Source organism: Phodopus roborovskii, unplaced genomic scaffold, assembly GCF_943737965.1.
Source record: "Phodopus roborovskii unplaced genomic scaffold, PHOROB, whole genome shotgun sequence".
NCBI lineage: Eukaryota > Metazoa > Chordata > Mammalia > Rodentia > Cricetidae > Phodopus > Phodopus roborovskii.
In genome coordinates, this window is record NW_026126416.1 from 30,583,485 (window position 1) to 30,597,771 (window position 14,287).

At 40.9% G+C, this 14,287-nt stretch overlaps 1 protein-coding gene across 1 annotated transcript in view; it reads right to left on the reverse strand.

The window, feature by feature from the left end:
• Window positions 1-904: 904 nt before the first annotated feature.
• The window catches only part of Sqor (sulfide quinone oxidoreductase), a 29,940-nt gene continuing 16,557 nt past the window's right edge, over window positions 905-14,287 (reverse strand). Inside the window, exons 6-9 of the mRNA XM_051183524.1 lie at window positions 7,043-7,226; window positions 3,263-3,330; window positions 2,698-2,876; window positions 905-1,193 (exon numbers count right to left, since the gene is read on the reverse strand). Coding sequence (XP_051039481.1) covers window positions 1,136-1,193; window positions 2,698-2,876; window positions 3,263-3,330; window positions 7,043-7,226 — 489 coding nt within the window. The 3' untranslated portion in view covers window positions 905-1,135. The remainder of the gene's footprint in view (window positions 1,194-2,697; window positions 2,877-3,262; window positions 3,331-7,042; window positions 7,227-14,287) is intronic.

The following is a 14,287-nucleotide window of genomic DNA, read 5'->3' on the forward strand; positions in this document are numbered from 1 at the left end:
CATTCCGGTTTCTCACTGCATCCCCCAAGCTAAAGCAGTACTTAGCAGTTATTAGGCGTTTGGTAAATAATTTTTTTGAAAGAATAAATGTCTAAATGGGGTTTCCAGAGTCATAAGGAGAACTCTGGGCACCCAGAGAGACTTGGTAACAAATAAAAATGGTTTCAATTCTAAAGTGTTATAAAAATCTAACTCATTTATAAATATGAAATATACATGCCTTTAAAATTCATGATGGACCAAAACTAAACATCTACACTTTATTGGGAAAACTGGAGCTGAACTGAGCCAATACTCACCACAACCACCAGCATTCTTCAAATCCAACATCACTATGTATGTGTAAGCTCTCAGGGAAACTTGGGTGTTATGAGAGAAATAAGTTAACAAGAAATTTAGTAAAGAAAATGCCCTGCAAGATAGAGAAGAAGGAAGATAAATAAGGTAAGACTGGCCCTCAGACTATGATGTGAGTGAAACCCGCAATGAAAGAGAAAGGAAAGAAAAACCTTAGATTTGGTCAAGCTGATAGGGCTCCCAGAGCCAAAACTGCTTAGTAGGGGACCCTATACCCAAAGGAATTGACAAATATTAGTAGCCACAGTGTCTGTTGTTGGCTGGAAAATCACAAACTCAGATCAAACAGTTAAGGCATCCAAGGGGAAACATCTGGACTCTCAGATCTCCATGCTGGCTCTTGCAGCAGGAGTTCTCAACAGCAGTATGTAGGACTATGACAGTCTTTGCAATGATGTCATGGGATCATTCTGTTCAGTGACTCAGTCTCTGTAAACTAATGCCAGCTGTAGGAGATGGACAACAAGAAAGCTATCCAACCAGTACCAGCCTCTTCTCCCAAGTGTTGCAGCTTCCCATTCTTACTAGTCAAGATACTTTCTAAGTAGATCAATGACAAAGTTTTATTTAGAAAATAGAAGTCCATTATTTCATTTTAATATCTCCAAAGAATCAAGCCCATTCTTGGCTGTCCACATGATAGCTACTCAGAGGTCTAGAAAGGTCACCATATCCAGTAAGAAATTCCTTACAGGGCGAGGTTCTGAGTCTTCCATGTCCATCATAGTCAATCAGAAACTGTGATTTTGGTTCAGAAGCCATCCAAGGAGAGCCATACTTAACTCATGCCCAGATGAAACAGCTTTCGCAGAAAGGCTGGACCTCCCCAGTAGCCTCTGTAAGAAACAACACAGAGAGGCTATGGAGACAAAATCAGCCAACATCATGTTACGAAAAGTCACAAGGGATGCCTAGCAGTGCATGAAGCAAGATGTGTCTGCTGAGGTGTAAAGAATCTCATGACTGGAACAACCTGCCTTGAGTACTAGCTTTGACACTGGACTTGCTATGTAAGAGCCAAGCATGCTGACTCAACTCAGCAGACCCCCCATAAAGCAGCTGCTACGTGAACACTGCTGTCTGCTTTGCTTTATCTCATGACTTTAAAGGAAGGTAGAGTCTCTCGATCTCTTGGGACCTGGTGGCTCCTTATCACAGGAGTTGCCCTGTGCACTGCAGTACCCCACACCTCTTCTCACTAGCTGTCAACAGCATCCTACCAGTTATGACAACCAAAAACGTCTCCAAATACTGAGAGATGTCCCCCAAATCATCCTGAACTAATGATCGGTAGTGTAGATATTCTGACTTACCTATCTCATATGTGTCTGGAAAAGCCAAAGAATGTTTATTTTAGCAAATAGGAAGCATTATTAATTTGTAGTAGTCTACTTATTGAATGCCTACCATTGTCTGCCTCTGCCTGTATTATCTCCTTAATGTTATTTTCATTTCTCAGTTAAGAAACTAAACATAGTCTAATCAACTTGCTCAGCTAGCCAGTGGTAGAAACATTATTCAAAAGTAAGTCAGAACTGGAGTCTATCTCTGTTCTCTTAATTACTTATAATGTTTCTTGAACATAATAAAAACCAAACGAAGGTAGCAGATTAGAAAGTACTTGGCATGTGAAAATGGTTTTTATTATAGTATTATCATTAGCATTACTTTTATCTAATTTAGCTAGAAAAAAAAAAGAGAATAGAGGATGGAAGAGAGACGATTTGGCTCGTCCCAGGAATGAAGAGAAGTATGGGCACCCCACCACAAGTGGGAGATGTTACAAACTTTCCCCAAGTGTGGCTGAGGCTAGGGAGTCCTTCAAGGGCTACCAGCAATTCCGGAGGGATGGCACCATAGGGTAGGTCCCATTAGCAAGTCCTGCTTTGCATAGAAGCTGGAAGGACCCCAGAAACAGTCCTGATGGGAGATGTCATTCTGTAAATATGTTTCTCATACTGGTTAATGAATGAAGCACTGTTGGCCAATAGGAAAACAAGATAGGTGGGACTAGGAGACAAGGAGGAAAGAGGAAATAGTAGGGAGGAGTCAGCATGTAGAGATGGGAGAGAGCAGAACCACTGGCCCCACTCCCTGGTAAGATGAAACCATGTGGAAGTAGAAATTAATAGAAATAGGTTAATAATTAAGACAGAGCTAGCCGATAAGAAACAAGTAACAGGCCAACAGAATTATATCTAATACAGTGTCTCTGTGTGTTATTTGGGGCTGGCGCTGCAGTGGGTCCAGGCCAGCAGGAAAAACCTTACTCCTTACACAGTCCCCCTCCCCCGTGCACAAATTGGTGCCCTCTGCACAGGCACAAGCTGAGGCACCCACCTAAGCATTATGTTCCAATACAGGAAAGGCATCATGTCAGCTTTCATGAGATACATAGAAAGTCGTTCTTTGCTCTGATCGAAGGGGAAGGTTTCCAGAGGCTCAGCACTGTAGTTGAACTCAGCAAGAATCACACGGTTGTAGCCAGTCACCAATGGACACGAAGTATAGCCATCATACTGAAATTGTGAGAATGAGTAAGAAGTACTTTCCACTGTGGTAATATGTAAAGACTTTAATTTAGTATTTGCTGAGTGACTTCATTTTTTTCTTTGTTCTAGTTGTGTGTGCTAGTTGTTTTGAACCATGAAAGTGCAAATTGTGCAATGAAATATAACACTAAAGACAAAAGTTAAAGTTCCCACATTGGATAAACTAATAAGAAAGCACAAGAATTTCTGAAGAACAAACCATTCATACAACAGGGAAAGGTAACAAATGAAGAAGTAATTCCTATGGGCATACATTCTGTGTTTGTGGGTCTCTGATGGGCATACATGCCGTGTGTGTGGGTCTCTGATGGGCATACATGTCGTGTTTGTGGCTCTCTGATGGGCATACATACCGTTTTTGTGGGTTTCTGATTCTTCATAATCAGAGACATTGTTCTGTCAAGGATTCCTGACTGGGCAGCTATAAGAGAACGGAGAGTAAGAACCTCAGGTTTTCCATGAAAACTCATGTTAACATTAATATGAACAAGTTAATGCTGATTCCATCCCTGTACTTCTATAACAGCAAACCTCAGCCTCCCTAATGCTGTGACCCTTTAATACAGTTCCTCACATTGTGACCCCCAACCATAAAATTATTTTTGTTCCTACTTCATAACTGTAATTTTGCTACTATTTTGAATCATAATATAAATATCTGTGTTTTCCTATGGTCTCAGGTGATACCTGTGAAGGGGTCAGGTTGAGAACCACTTCTCTGGATTTGTGAGTTGAGTGTGATTCTCCCTTTACTTGAAGTTCTGACTATCAGAAGTGGCCCCTCAATTCATCAAAGGCCACACATGTGTCACTGTTATTTTGAAATTAAGGATCCAGCCCTCTCCAATAAGATGATAAGAATGGCCCTACCCAAATCCTATTCCCCCTACTCCGGGGGTTGGTGACTATCAGTTTTGTCTGGATGCCATATTATATGGTATCTTGTGTCCCTGTTCACAGACAGGCATACCCACTAAGGTGAATACTGGGCTTTCCTCTCAAAGTATTGCCTGATTGAAGGTAGGTAGATAGATGGATGAGTAGATAGATAGATAGATAGATAGATAGATAGATAGATAGATAGATAGATGATAGATAGATAGATAGATGATAGCATAGATAGATATGTGAGGGTATTATATACACGTATGAAAATATATATGTATATATACATATACATATACATATACATATATATATATATATATATATATGAAAGTCTTACTGATACAATCCAAAGAATATTATCTAGGTTTACTAATTCTCATTCATAGAACAATGGGATATTTTTGAAACTGAGTTTAAAAAAAAACTGAACTGAACAAATATTCATCTGCAGAAATTATTCTTACCCAGTTTTTCAAAGACAGGCCACAGAATAATTTTGTCAGAAAAATAATAGTTTACTGGCACTCAAATAAAAAAAGATGATTTATTTGTTCTAGAAGTAAAAAACTGAATGAAATTATTAAACGGCAATCTTCATTACTGACAACGTAACATCTGCAAAGAGCCTGCCCCCTCTTTGGGGAATTCTGGAACCACCGAGGACATAATGGGTTTGGAAACCACACTGAGAATACTTGAGGAGGCCCCTGGCACAGCATGCCAAGCTCAGTAGCAAAGGGGAAAAGCTGTTTGTGGGTGCCTCTGCAAGGAGACTAGGCCTGCAAGTAGCCACACCTAACAGCAAGGTTGAAAGGATGTGTGGGTATGGGCCGACCTGAACTGTGTTTCTTACTTCTGTTACAGTCTCCTGTTCTGCTAAGAGTCTCATGGCGGAAAAGCAAAAGAGGCATAAACCACAGGGAAGCTGCATTCACTGTGTAAGACATGGCCTTACTCACAGTGGACTTGACAGAGGCTGGGAGGCAAGTTGGCCCAAGGAGGAACATATGCAGGTATTGCACAAGGGCATTCGGGGACCTTGGGGGAGGGAAGCCAGTGAGAAATTCTTGGGAAAGCTGGAGTTATTGTTATTTAGACAGTGAACAGGTATGGGCCCCTTAGACCCAAACACTCATGTGTTTGAATGCTTAGCCCATAGGGAGTGGCACTATTAGGAGTTATGACCTTCTTGGAGAAAGTGTGCCACTAGGGGTCAGGCTTTGAGGGCTCACATATGCTTAAGTTATGACCAGTACTCAGTCTCCTTGTGCTGTCTGCTAATTAAGATGTAGAACTCTTAGCTCCTTCTCCAACACCATATCTGCAGGCATGATGCTGTGTCATGCCATAATGACAACGAACTATACCTCTGAAACTGTAAGCCAGCACCAATTAAACATTTTCCTTTGTAAGAGTTGCTGTGGTCATGGTGTCTCTTCACAGCAATAGAAGCCCTGAGACAGACACCGAGGACACAAGCACATATTCATGTGAAGTGACAAGGAAGGGCATTCACTACAGGATGGGCTCTGTAAAATCAGAGTGGAAACAACCCAAGGACAAGAAAAACAAACAGTCCTGTAATAAAACATGGTTTGCAAAAAGGCAGGTGCAGAAACAATGGGGATACTGTTTACAAGGCTGAGGGATATAGACACTGGCTAGATGGATGTCAGAGCTGGAAGTAGGGCTTCACTAGATAACTCTGGTTCAATCTGTCTGTCTGAAGCACTAGATTAATACTTCTCTGTTAGGCCTCTCATAACAGGTATTTCCACCACAGAAATGCATGTAATATGAATGTACATTTAAAGCATTCCCTCACATACTATGTATGATTACTAAGAGAAGGACATGCTAATGACTCAGCAGGCCAAGATGACGTGAAGAGCTAAGTTCAATCCCCTCCATGGAACCCACATGCGGCATGGAAAGAATCAACTCTAAGCTGTCCTCTGACATCCATGAGTGCACTCCCATTAACAAACAAACAAATAAATAAATGTCACTACATGTTTACAAAAGATTTTTTGTGATGAAAACAAATAGCATGCAAAAAAGAATTTGTTTTCAAAGGAAAGAAAAAACTAGCAGGCACATCACCCCAACCAAGTGATGAACTACAAGCCTTACCTAAGACAAGACAAATTGCTCTTACAGGCTACAATGGATGTTTCTAGAAAGGATCAGTTGGATTGATGTGAAATGGTTTTATTAGCCAATGCTACATTTCTTAGACATAATAAAGGTCCTGTAGAGGTGGAGGAATATGTTCTTTCTAGAAGAGACAGGTTAATGTAGTTAAGGCAAAATACCATGGTGCCTCAACTACTTTGAAATGACTCAAAAAAAGCATGCAAAAGTATAAAGTAGTAAATCAAATATGTATTTTTTCAAATTTTTCATTAGTTGAGATTTTTGAAAATAAAGAGATGGGAGGTAAACATCATTGACATTGGAAAAGACACCTAGTAGCTCTCACAGAAAGCCTTTCTTAATATTTAGAAAGTGAAAGTAACACAACAATCTCCACAGGTGTCTAATTCACACAAAACACTGCCACCCCATCAACAGGGAGGTCCATGTTTTATGGCACTCAAAGAAGACAGCTCCTCTCCATGGAGGACAAAATCTAAAAGGCAATTCTTCCCATCACTGCTAGTGCAGAACATCTAGGTAAAGAAATTTAGTTTTCCTGGCTGAGGCCTTAATCGTGTACCAATCAGGGCATGCTCCACTGTGCTTGTCTATACTGAACAATTTTCTGGTCTGCGAGCTTTCATTGACTTGCATGTGTTTCCTAGGGAAACAAATGCCTCCCTAGCCTTGCAGTGGTTCAGGCAAAAGAAAAATAGCCAACCTGTCAAGGGCCAAGAGTATCAGAGATGTAAGCATGGCAATCAGGAAAGGAATAGACCTTAGAGAGCTGGGAAAGTGTCACCCTCTTTGGTGTCATTCATGCTCTGACAACAGTCTCTGTGACAGGTGAGGACACAGTTTTGGTATTTTGGCAAAGCTCTTAAAAGCTATGTTCTTCTCCATAACACACCAGGTTCCTTGATGACTTGATTCTGCCTTGGGGAAGCCAAAGTCATCTTTAAACCACCAAAGTTGTTTCCCATTATTGAATATAATATTATTAAAATTATTAAGTTATGAAACCATGTGCTAGACCTCTGCTCTTGTTGTGATGGAACCTTGAGGAGACATTAGTTTGAGAGGGGAATCAGAGCTGGTTATCCTACCTACTGCAGCAGCAGTCTTTGAGGTTGGAAGGTTGGTGCAGTCCCCAATGCCAAACACGTTCGGGTATTTCTTATGCTGCAGAGTCTCCTTATCCACGTCCACCCAGCCGGCAGAATCGGCCACAGGGCTTGTCTTGAGGACATCTGGTGGGCTCATAGGTGGTGTGATATGAAGCATTTCATACTACACAAAACAAAGACATCCAAATTTTCATCTTTTCAATCTCTCTACAGTCCACAAGCTTTTCTCTGTCTTTCTCATTCTGTACATCATAATGTCTTCAGGGAGTGATATGCATTAGTGATTATATCAATCCATATACTCTCCAAGACCATATGTGCTACTGTGGAGGATGGAGAGAAATTAAGCAGCTATCCTCTTAGGTTGGTACAATCTGCCTATAATGAGTCCATGTTGTTCTTCAACAAAAGAGTTGGGGGAGCCCAATATTTTGAAACAGAATTCACTAATATCCTGAAATAATCCACTGAAACTTTTTTTTCTAAAAATTGAGTTGTGACATTTACTGTCCATCTTTCTCTGACCCTCAACTGTCAACTAATTTATCACTGTCTGGGTTTGGTTCTTCCGCTGTATTCTAGAAGATGTTTAGTCTCTGAAAGTTATAAATATCATATTAGGAGCATTACTCCCAAATGAGACTCAACTCTCAAAACACACAAAGAAAAGTTCCAGTCATCAACATGAGATATCAAACTGAGTAATAAAATTCTCTGACAGCTTGGAGAAGTAAAGAGGGATCTCGCGAACTCCCTGGGTTAGCCCCTGATCCTGCTGCTCCTGTCTCCAGTCCCCATCAAGAGCACCCTTGGAGCTCTGATACACCCCCAACCATCCCCACCACAAGCCTGCCCCCCTGCCCTGTGCCCTACCCTACCCACAGTCCTGCCGCTCTGGTTGAGCACTGGGACAGAGAGTGGAGCCAACAGTCCACCCTACTTCGCAGACTTCTCGGAGCAACTCTGAACAAAGGAGACCTGACTATCCACGCGGGACCACCCATAATTTCCACCTGCTTGGTCTCTGACCCCACCTCCAGTCCTCTGCTGGAGTCCCGGGCCCCTCCCAGAGATCCGCCTATTTCTGCAGGACTACTGTGAGTACCTGCTGGCATCTACTGGATCCTCATCCTTGACCCCATCCCTGGGTCCCTGTCTGCGGAGAAACCTCCTAGAGAGCTTGGACCACACAGAGCTACAGATATTGAATCTCAGACCCACATAAGCCCATCGGGGAAATACCATAGAGAGAGGGGGAGACCCCACCAACACCTACTGGAAGAAGCTATGGGAAGAAGCAATACAAGAGAACACCTAACAACAGAAAGACAAGCATGACATCACCAGAATCTAGGGAATCTACACCAACTAGAATGGAACACAACAACAAAGCAGAGGAAGCAGAAGGGCACGACTTAAAAATTACCATCATAAAAATGATAGAGGCCCTCAAAGAAGATGTGAGAAAATCCCTTAAAGAAATGGAGGAAAAACAAACAAAAAAGTGGAAGAAATGAACAAATTCCTTAAGGAAAGGAAAGAAAGTACAGAAAGCCAAGAAAAAACAATTAAGCAGGTGAAGGAAACAGTTCAAGACTTGTAAACTGAAATAGAGAAGATAAAGGCAACACAAACTGAAGGAATGCTGGAAATAGAAAAGCTGGGCAAAAAAATCAGCAACTACAGACACAAGCATAACCAACAGAATTCAAGAGATGGAAGAGAGAATCTCAGGCGCAGAAGATAAACTAGAAGAAATAGATTCATCATAAGTCCAACAAATGCTTAACACAAAACATCCAGGAAATGTGGGACACCATGAAAAGGCCAAACCTAAGAATAATAGGCATAGAGGAAGGTGAGGAAGCCCAGCTCAAAGGTGCCGAAAACATATCCAACAAAATCATCGAGGAAAACGTTCAAAATCTGAAGAAGGACATGCCCATGAAAGTACAAGAAGCATACCGAACCCCAAATAGGCTGGACCAAAGAAAAAAGACCCCTCAACATATAATAATCAAAACACCTAGCATACAGAATAAAGAAAGAATATTAAGAGCAGCGAAGGAAAAAGGACAGGTAACATATAAAGGCAGACCTATCAAAATTACACCTGACTTCTCCATGGAAATCCTCAAGGCCAGAAGGTCCTGGATAGATGTTCTAAAAGTATTAAGAGAACACGGATGCCAGCCTAGGCTACTATATCCAGCAAAACTCTCAATCACTATAGATGGAAAGAACAAGATATTTAATGACAAAACCAGATTTTCCCAATATGTATCTACAAATCCAGCCCTACAGAAAGTATTGGAAGGAAAACTCCAACCCAAGGAAGGTAACTACGCCCACAAAAATGTAGGCAACAGAAAATCCAACTACACCAGAAACCAAGGGTGAAGCAGAACTAATATATTCACAATACCACTGCCAACAACAAACCTAAATCAAACAAGCATCAACAATCAATGGTCCTTACTCACCCTCAACATTAATGGTCTTAACTCACCTATAAAAAGACACAGGCTAACAGAATGGATACGAAGACAGAATCCATCCTTCTGCTGCATACAAGAAACACATCTAAGCTTCAAAGGTAGACATTACCTCAGGGTAAAGGGTTGGGAAAAGATTTTCCAATCAAAAGGAAATAAGAAGCAAGCAGGCGTAGCTATCCTAATATCTAACAAGTTAGACTTCAAACCAAAATTAGTCAAAAGAGATGAAGACGGCCATTTCATATTCATCGCAAGAGAAATCCATCAACACAAAGTCTCAGTTCTGAACATCTATGCCCCTAATACAAAGTCACCCACATTCGTAAAAGAAACACTACTAAAACTCAAAGCTCATATAAAACCTCACACACTTATAGTGGGAGACTTCAATACACCACTCTCAACACTAGACAGGACCACATATCAGAAACTCAACAAAGAAACAAAAGAATTAACAGAAGTTATGTCTCAACTGGGGTTAACAGACATCTATAGAACATTCCATCCAAAGACAAAAGAATATACCTTCTTCTCTGCTCCACATGGAACCTTCTCTAAAATCGACCACATACTAGGTGACATAACAAACCTCAACAGATACAAGAGAACAGGAATAGTCCCCTGTATCTTATCGGACCACCATGCTTTAAAATTGGAATTCAACAACACAAGTAGCAGAAAACCTGCAAACTCATGGAAACTGAACAATGTGCAATTGCACCACTCCTGGGTCAAAGAAGAAATAAAGAAAGAAATTAAGGACTTTCTAATATTCAACGAGAATGAGGATACAACATACCCAAACTTATGGGACACCTTGAAAGCAGTGCTACAAGGGAAGTTCATTGCACTAAGTGCCCATATGAAGAAAATAGAGGATAGTCACATAAGAGAATTAACAGCGCAACTGAAAGCCTTAGAACAGAGAGAAGCGAATTCACCTCGTAGTAGTAGATGCCAGGAAATAATCAACTTGAGGGCTGAAATCAACAAAATAGAAACCAGGAAAACAATACAAAAAAATCAATGCAAAGAAGAGTTGGTTTTTTGAGAAAATCAACGAGATAGACAAACCTTTATCCAAATTAATGAAAAAGCAGAGACAGAACATGTAAATTAACAAAATCAGAAACGAAAAGGGGAACATAACAACAGACACAGAGGAAATCCAGACAATTTTCAGGTCGTACTTTGAAAATCTTTATTCCACAAAAATTGAAAATTCAAAGGAAATGGACAAATTTCTGGATAACTATCACTTACCAAAATTAAATCAAGAACAGACAAACAACTTAAATAGACCTATAACCCACCATGAAATAGAAGCAGTCATCGAAAGTCTTCCAACCAAAAAAAAAAGTCCAGGGCCAGATGGATTCAGTGCAGAATTCTACCAGGCATTCAAGGAAGAACTAATACCACTACTCCTCAAACTGTTCCATAAGATAGAAACAGAAGGTTCATTGCCAAACTCTTTTTATGATGCCACAATAACTTTGGTACCCAAGCCTCACAAAGACACAATTAAGAAAGAAAACTACAGACCAATATCCCTGATGAACATCGATGCAAAAATACTCAATAAAATACTGGCAAACCGAATTCAAGAATACATCAGAGAAATCATCCACCATGACCAAGTAGGCTTCATACCTGGAATGCAGGGATGGTTTAACATATGAAAATCTATCAATGTGATCCACCATATAAACAGAAAAAGAAAAACCATATGATTATCTCCCTAGATGCGGAAAAAGCCTTCGACAAAATTCAACACGCTTTCATGATAAAGTTCTTGGAGAGGTCAGGAATAACAGGAACATACCTAAACATAATAAGAGCAATATACAGCAAACCAACTGCCAACATCAAACTGAATGGAGAGAAACTTAAGCCAATTCCTCTAAAATAAGGAACAAGACAAGGCTGCCCTCTCTCTCCATATCTCTTCAATATCGTACTAGAAGTTCTAGCTAATGCTATAAGACAACAAAAGGAGATCAAGGGCATCCAAATTGGAAAGGAAGAAGTCAAACTGTCTCTATTTGCAGATGATATGATAGTTTACATAAGCAACCCAATAAACTCTACCAGGGAACTCCTACAGCTGATAAACACCTTCAGCAAACTAGCAGGATACAAGATAAACTCAAAAAAAATCAGTAGCCCTACTTTTTTCAGACGACAAAGAGACAGAGAAAGAAATCAGAGAAATATCACCCTTTACAATAGCCACAAGCAACATAAAGTATCTTGGTGTAACGCTTACCAAACAAGTAAAAGACCTATATAATAAGTACTTTGTGGCTCTAAAGAAAGAAATTAAAGAAGATACCAGATAAATGGAAAGATCTCCCATGCTCTTGGATAGGTAGGATAAACATAGTAAAAATGGCAATCTTGCCAAAAGCAATCTACAGATTCAATGCAATCCCCATTAAAATCCCACCACAATTCTTCACCGACCTTGAAAGGATAATAATCAACTTTATATGGAAAAACAAAAGAACCAGGATAGCCAAAACAACCCTATACAATAAAAGAACTTCAGGAGGCATCACCATTCCTGACTTTAAGCTCTACTACAGAGCTATAGTTCTGAAAACAGCCTGGTATTGGCATAAAAATAGACAGGTAGACCAATGGAATCGAATTGAAAATCCTGATATTAACCCACACGCCTATGAACAACTGATTTTCGACAAAACAGCTAAAATTATACAATGAGGTGAGGACAGCATCTTCAACATATAGTGCTGGCACAATTAGATGAGGGTGTGTAGAAGACTGCAGCTAGACCCATGTCTGTCGCCATGCACAATACTCAAGTCCAAATGGATCAAAGATCTCAACATCAATCCAGCCACATTGAACCTCATAGAAGAGAAAGTAGGAGGTACCCTTGAACAAATTGGTATAGGAGACCACTTCCTGAACATAACCCCAGGGGCACAGACACTGAGAGAAACAATTAATAAATGGGACCTCTTCAAACTTAGAAGCTTCTGTAAGGCAAAGGACACAGTGGATAAGACCAAACGGCAGCCCACAGATTGGGAAAAGATTTTCACCAATCCTATATCTGACAAAGGGCTGATCTCCAAAATATACAAAGAACTCAAGAAACTAGTCAACAAAACGTCAAATAACCCTATTAAAAAATGGCGTACAGAACTGAAGAAAGAATTCTCAATAGAGGAAACCAAAAAGGCTGAAAGACACTTAAGAAAATGCTCCACATCCTTAGCTATCAGGGAAATGCAAATCAAAACAACTTTGAGATACCATCTTACCCCTGCCAGAATGGAAACACCAATGATGACTTATGTTGGAGAGGATGTGGAGAAAGGGGAACACTCCTCCACTGCTGGTGGAAGTGCAAACTCATACAGCCATTTTGGAGATCAGTATGGTGGTTCCTCAGGAAAATGGGAATTAGTTTACCACAGGACCTGGCAATCCCCCTCTTAGGCATATACCCAAAGGATTTACATCCATGCAACAAAGACATCTGTTCAACTATGTTCATAGCAGCACTATTTGTAATAGCAAGAACCTGGAAGCAACCTAGATGGCCCTCAATTGAAGAATGGTTAATGAAGATGTGGCACATCTACACAATGGAATACTACTCTGCAAAAATAATGGTATCTTGAAATTCGCAGGCAAGTGGATGGCACTTGAAGAAACCATCCTGAATGAGGTAACCCAGTCACAAAAAGAGGAACACAGTATGTACTCACTCACATATGGATTTTAGACCTAGATCAAAGGATCATCAGCCTATAATTCACACCACCGGAGGAACTAGGATACAAGGTGTATTCTAAGAGATTCATATAAAGTCCCTCACAGAACTAAGAAGGGACAAGTCCCCCAGAGCTCAGGTGAAGTGGGGGGGTATTGCGGTAAATAAGGATCAGGATAAACAAATAGGCTGAATAGATGTTTATTCAGGGAGAAATAACTTACAACCTAGACAGATGAACACCAGGAAATTCAACCCGATCCTCTCCTGTCCGAGTCACGCCAGAAAGAGAGAGCCCCTTCCTGGCCCCCTCCGACCTCCTTGCTCTGGTCACCTCCGCCCATCGCTCCACCCCCCAATGGGCGTGGTCAGTGCTACAGAAGGACTACCTCACTACAGGGGGGGGGGCAGCAAATGGAGAGAGAAGTAGGAGAAAATGAGGGGGAGGAAAGGAAAACATGTGCGACCAGGAAGATTGAGCCTGGTTAGGAATAGAAGACAGGAAAGAGAGATACAGAGAGAGAGAACATAAAAGAAGGAGCCAATATTGGTTTGAAGATAAAATTGAACACAAAGAAAGGTCTAGAGAACTACAAGACTGCTCCCAACTAACAATTTGAGCTTCCGTGGAAAGACTATCATAAATGCCCTTCCCAGAGAGTGAGATCAACAACTAACTTCTCCATGGAGCCCTTAACTAATGTCTGTTGGAAACAGGATCAAACACCCATACATAAACACTGAGTCGAACTAGAACCCAGTTGCAGATGGAGAGGACAAGACCATGCGGCAGAAACACATACAGACAGCTTATCTGAACAAGGAGGAGCTAACAGCCACTAGACTGATAGCTGGGAAGCCAGCATGGGACTGACTCAGGCCCCCCTGAATATGGGTCTCAGCCAGAAGGACTGAGCAGTCTAAGGGACCTCAGACAGTGGAGTCAAGATGTATCCCTGGTGCACAAAAGGACTTTGG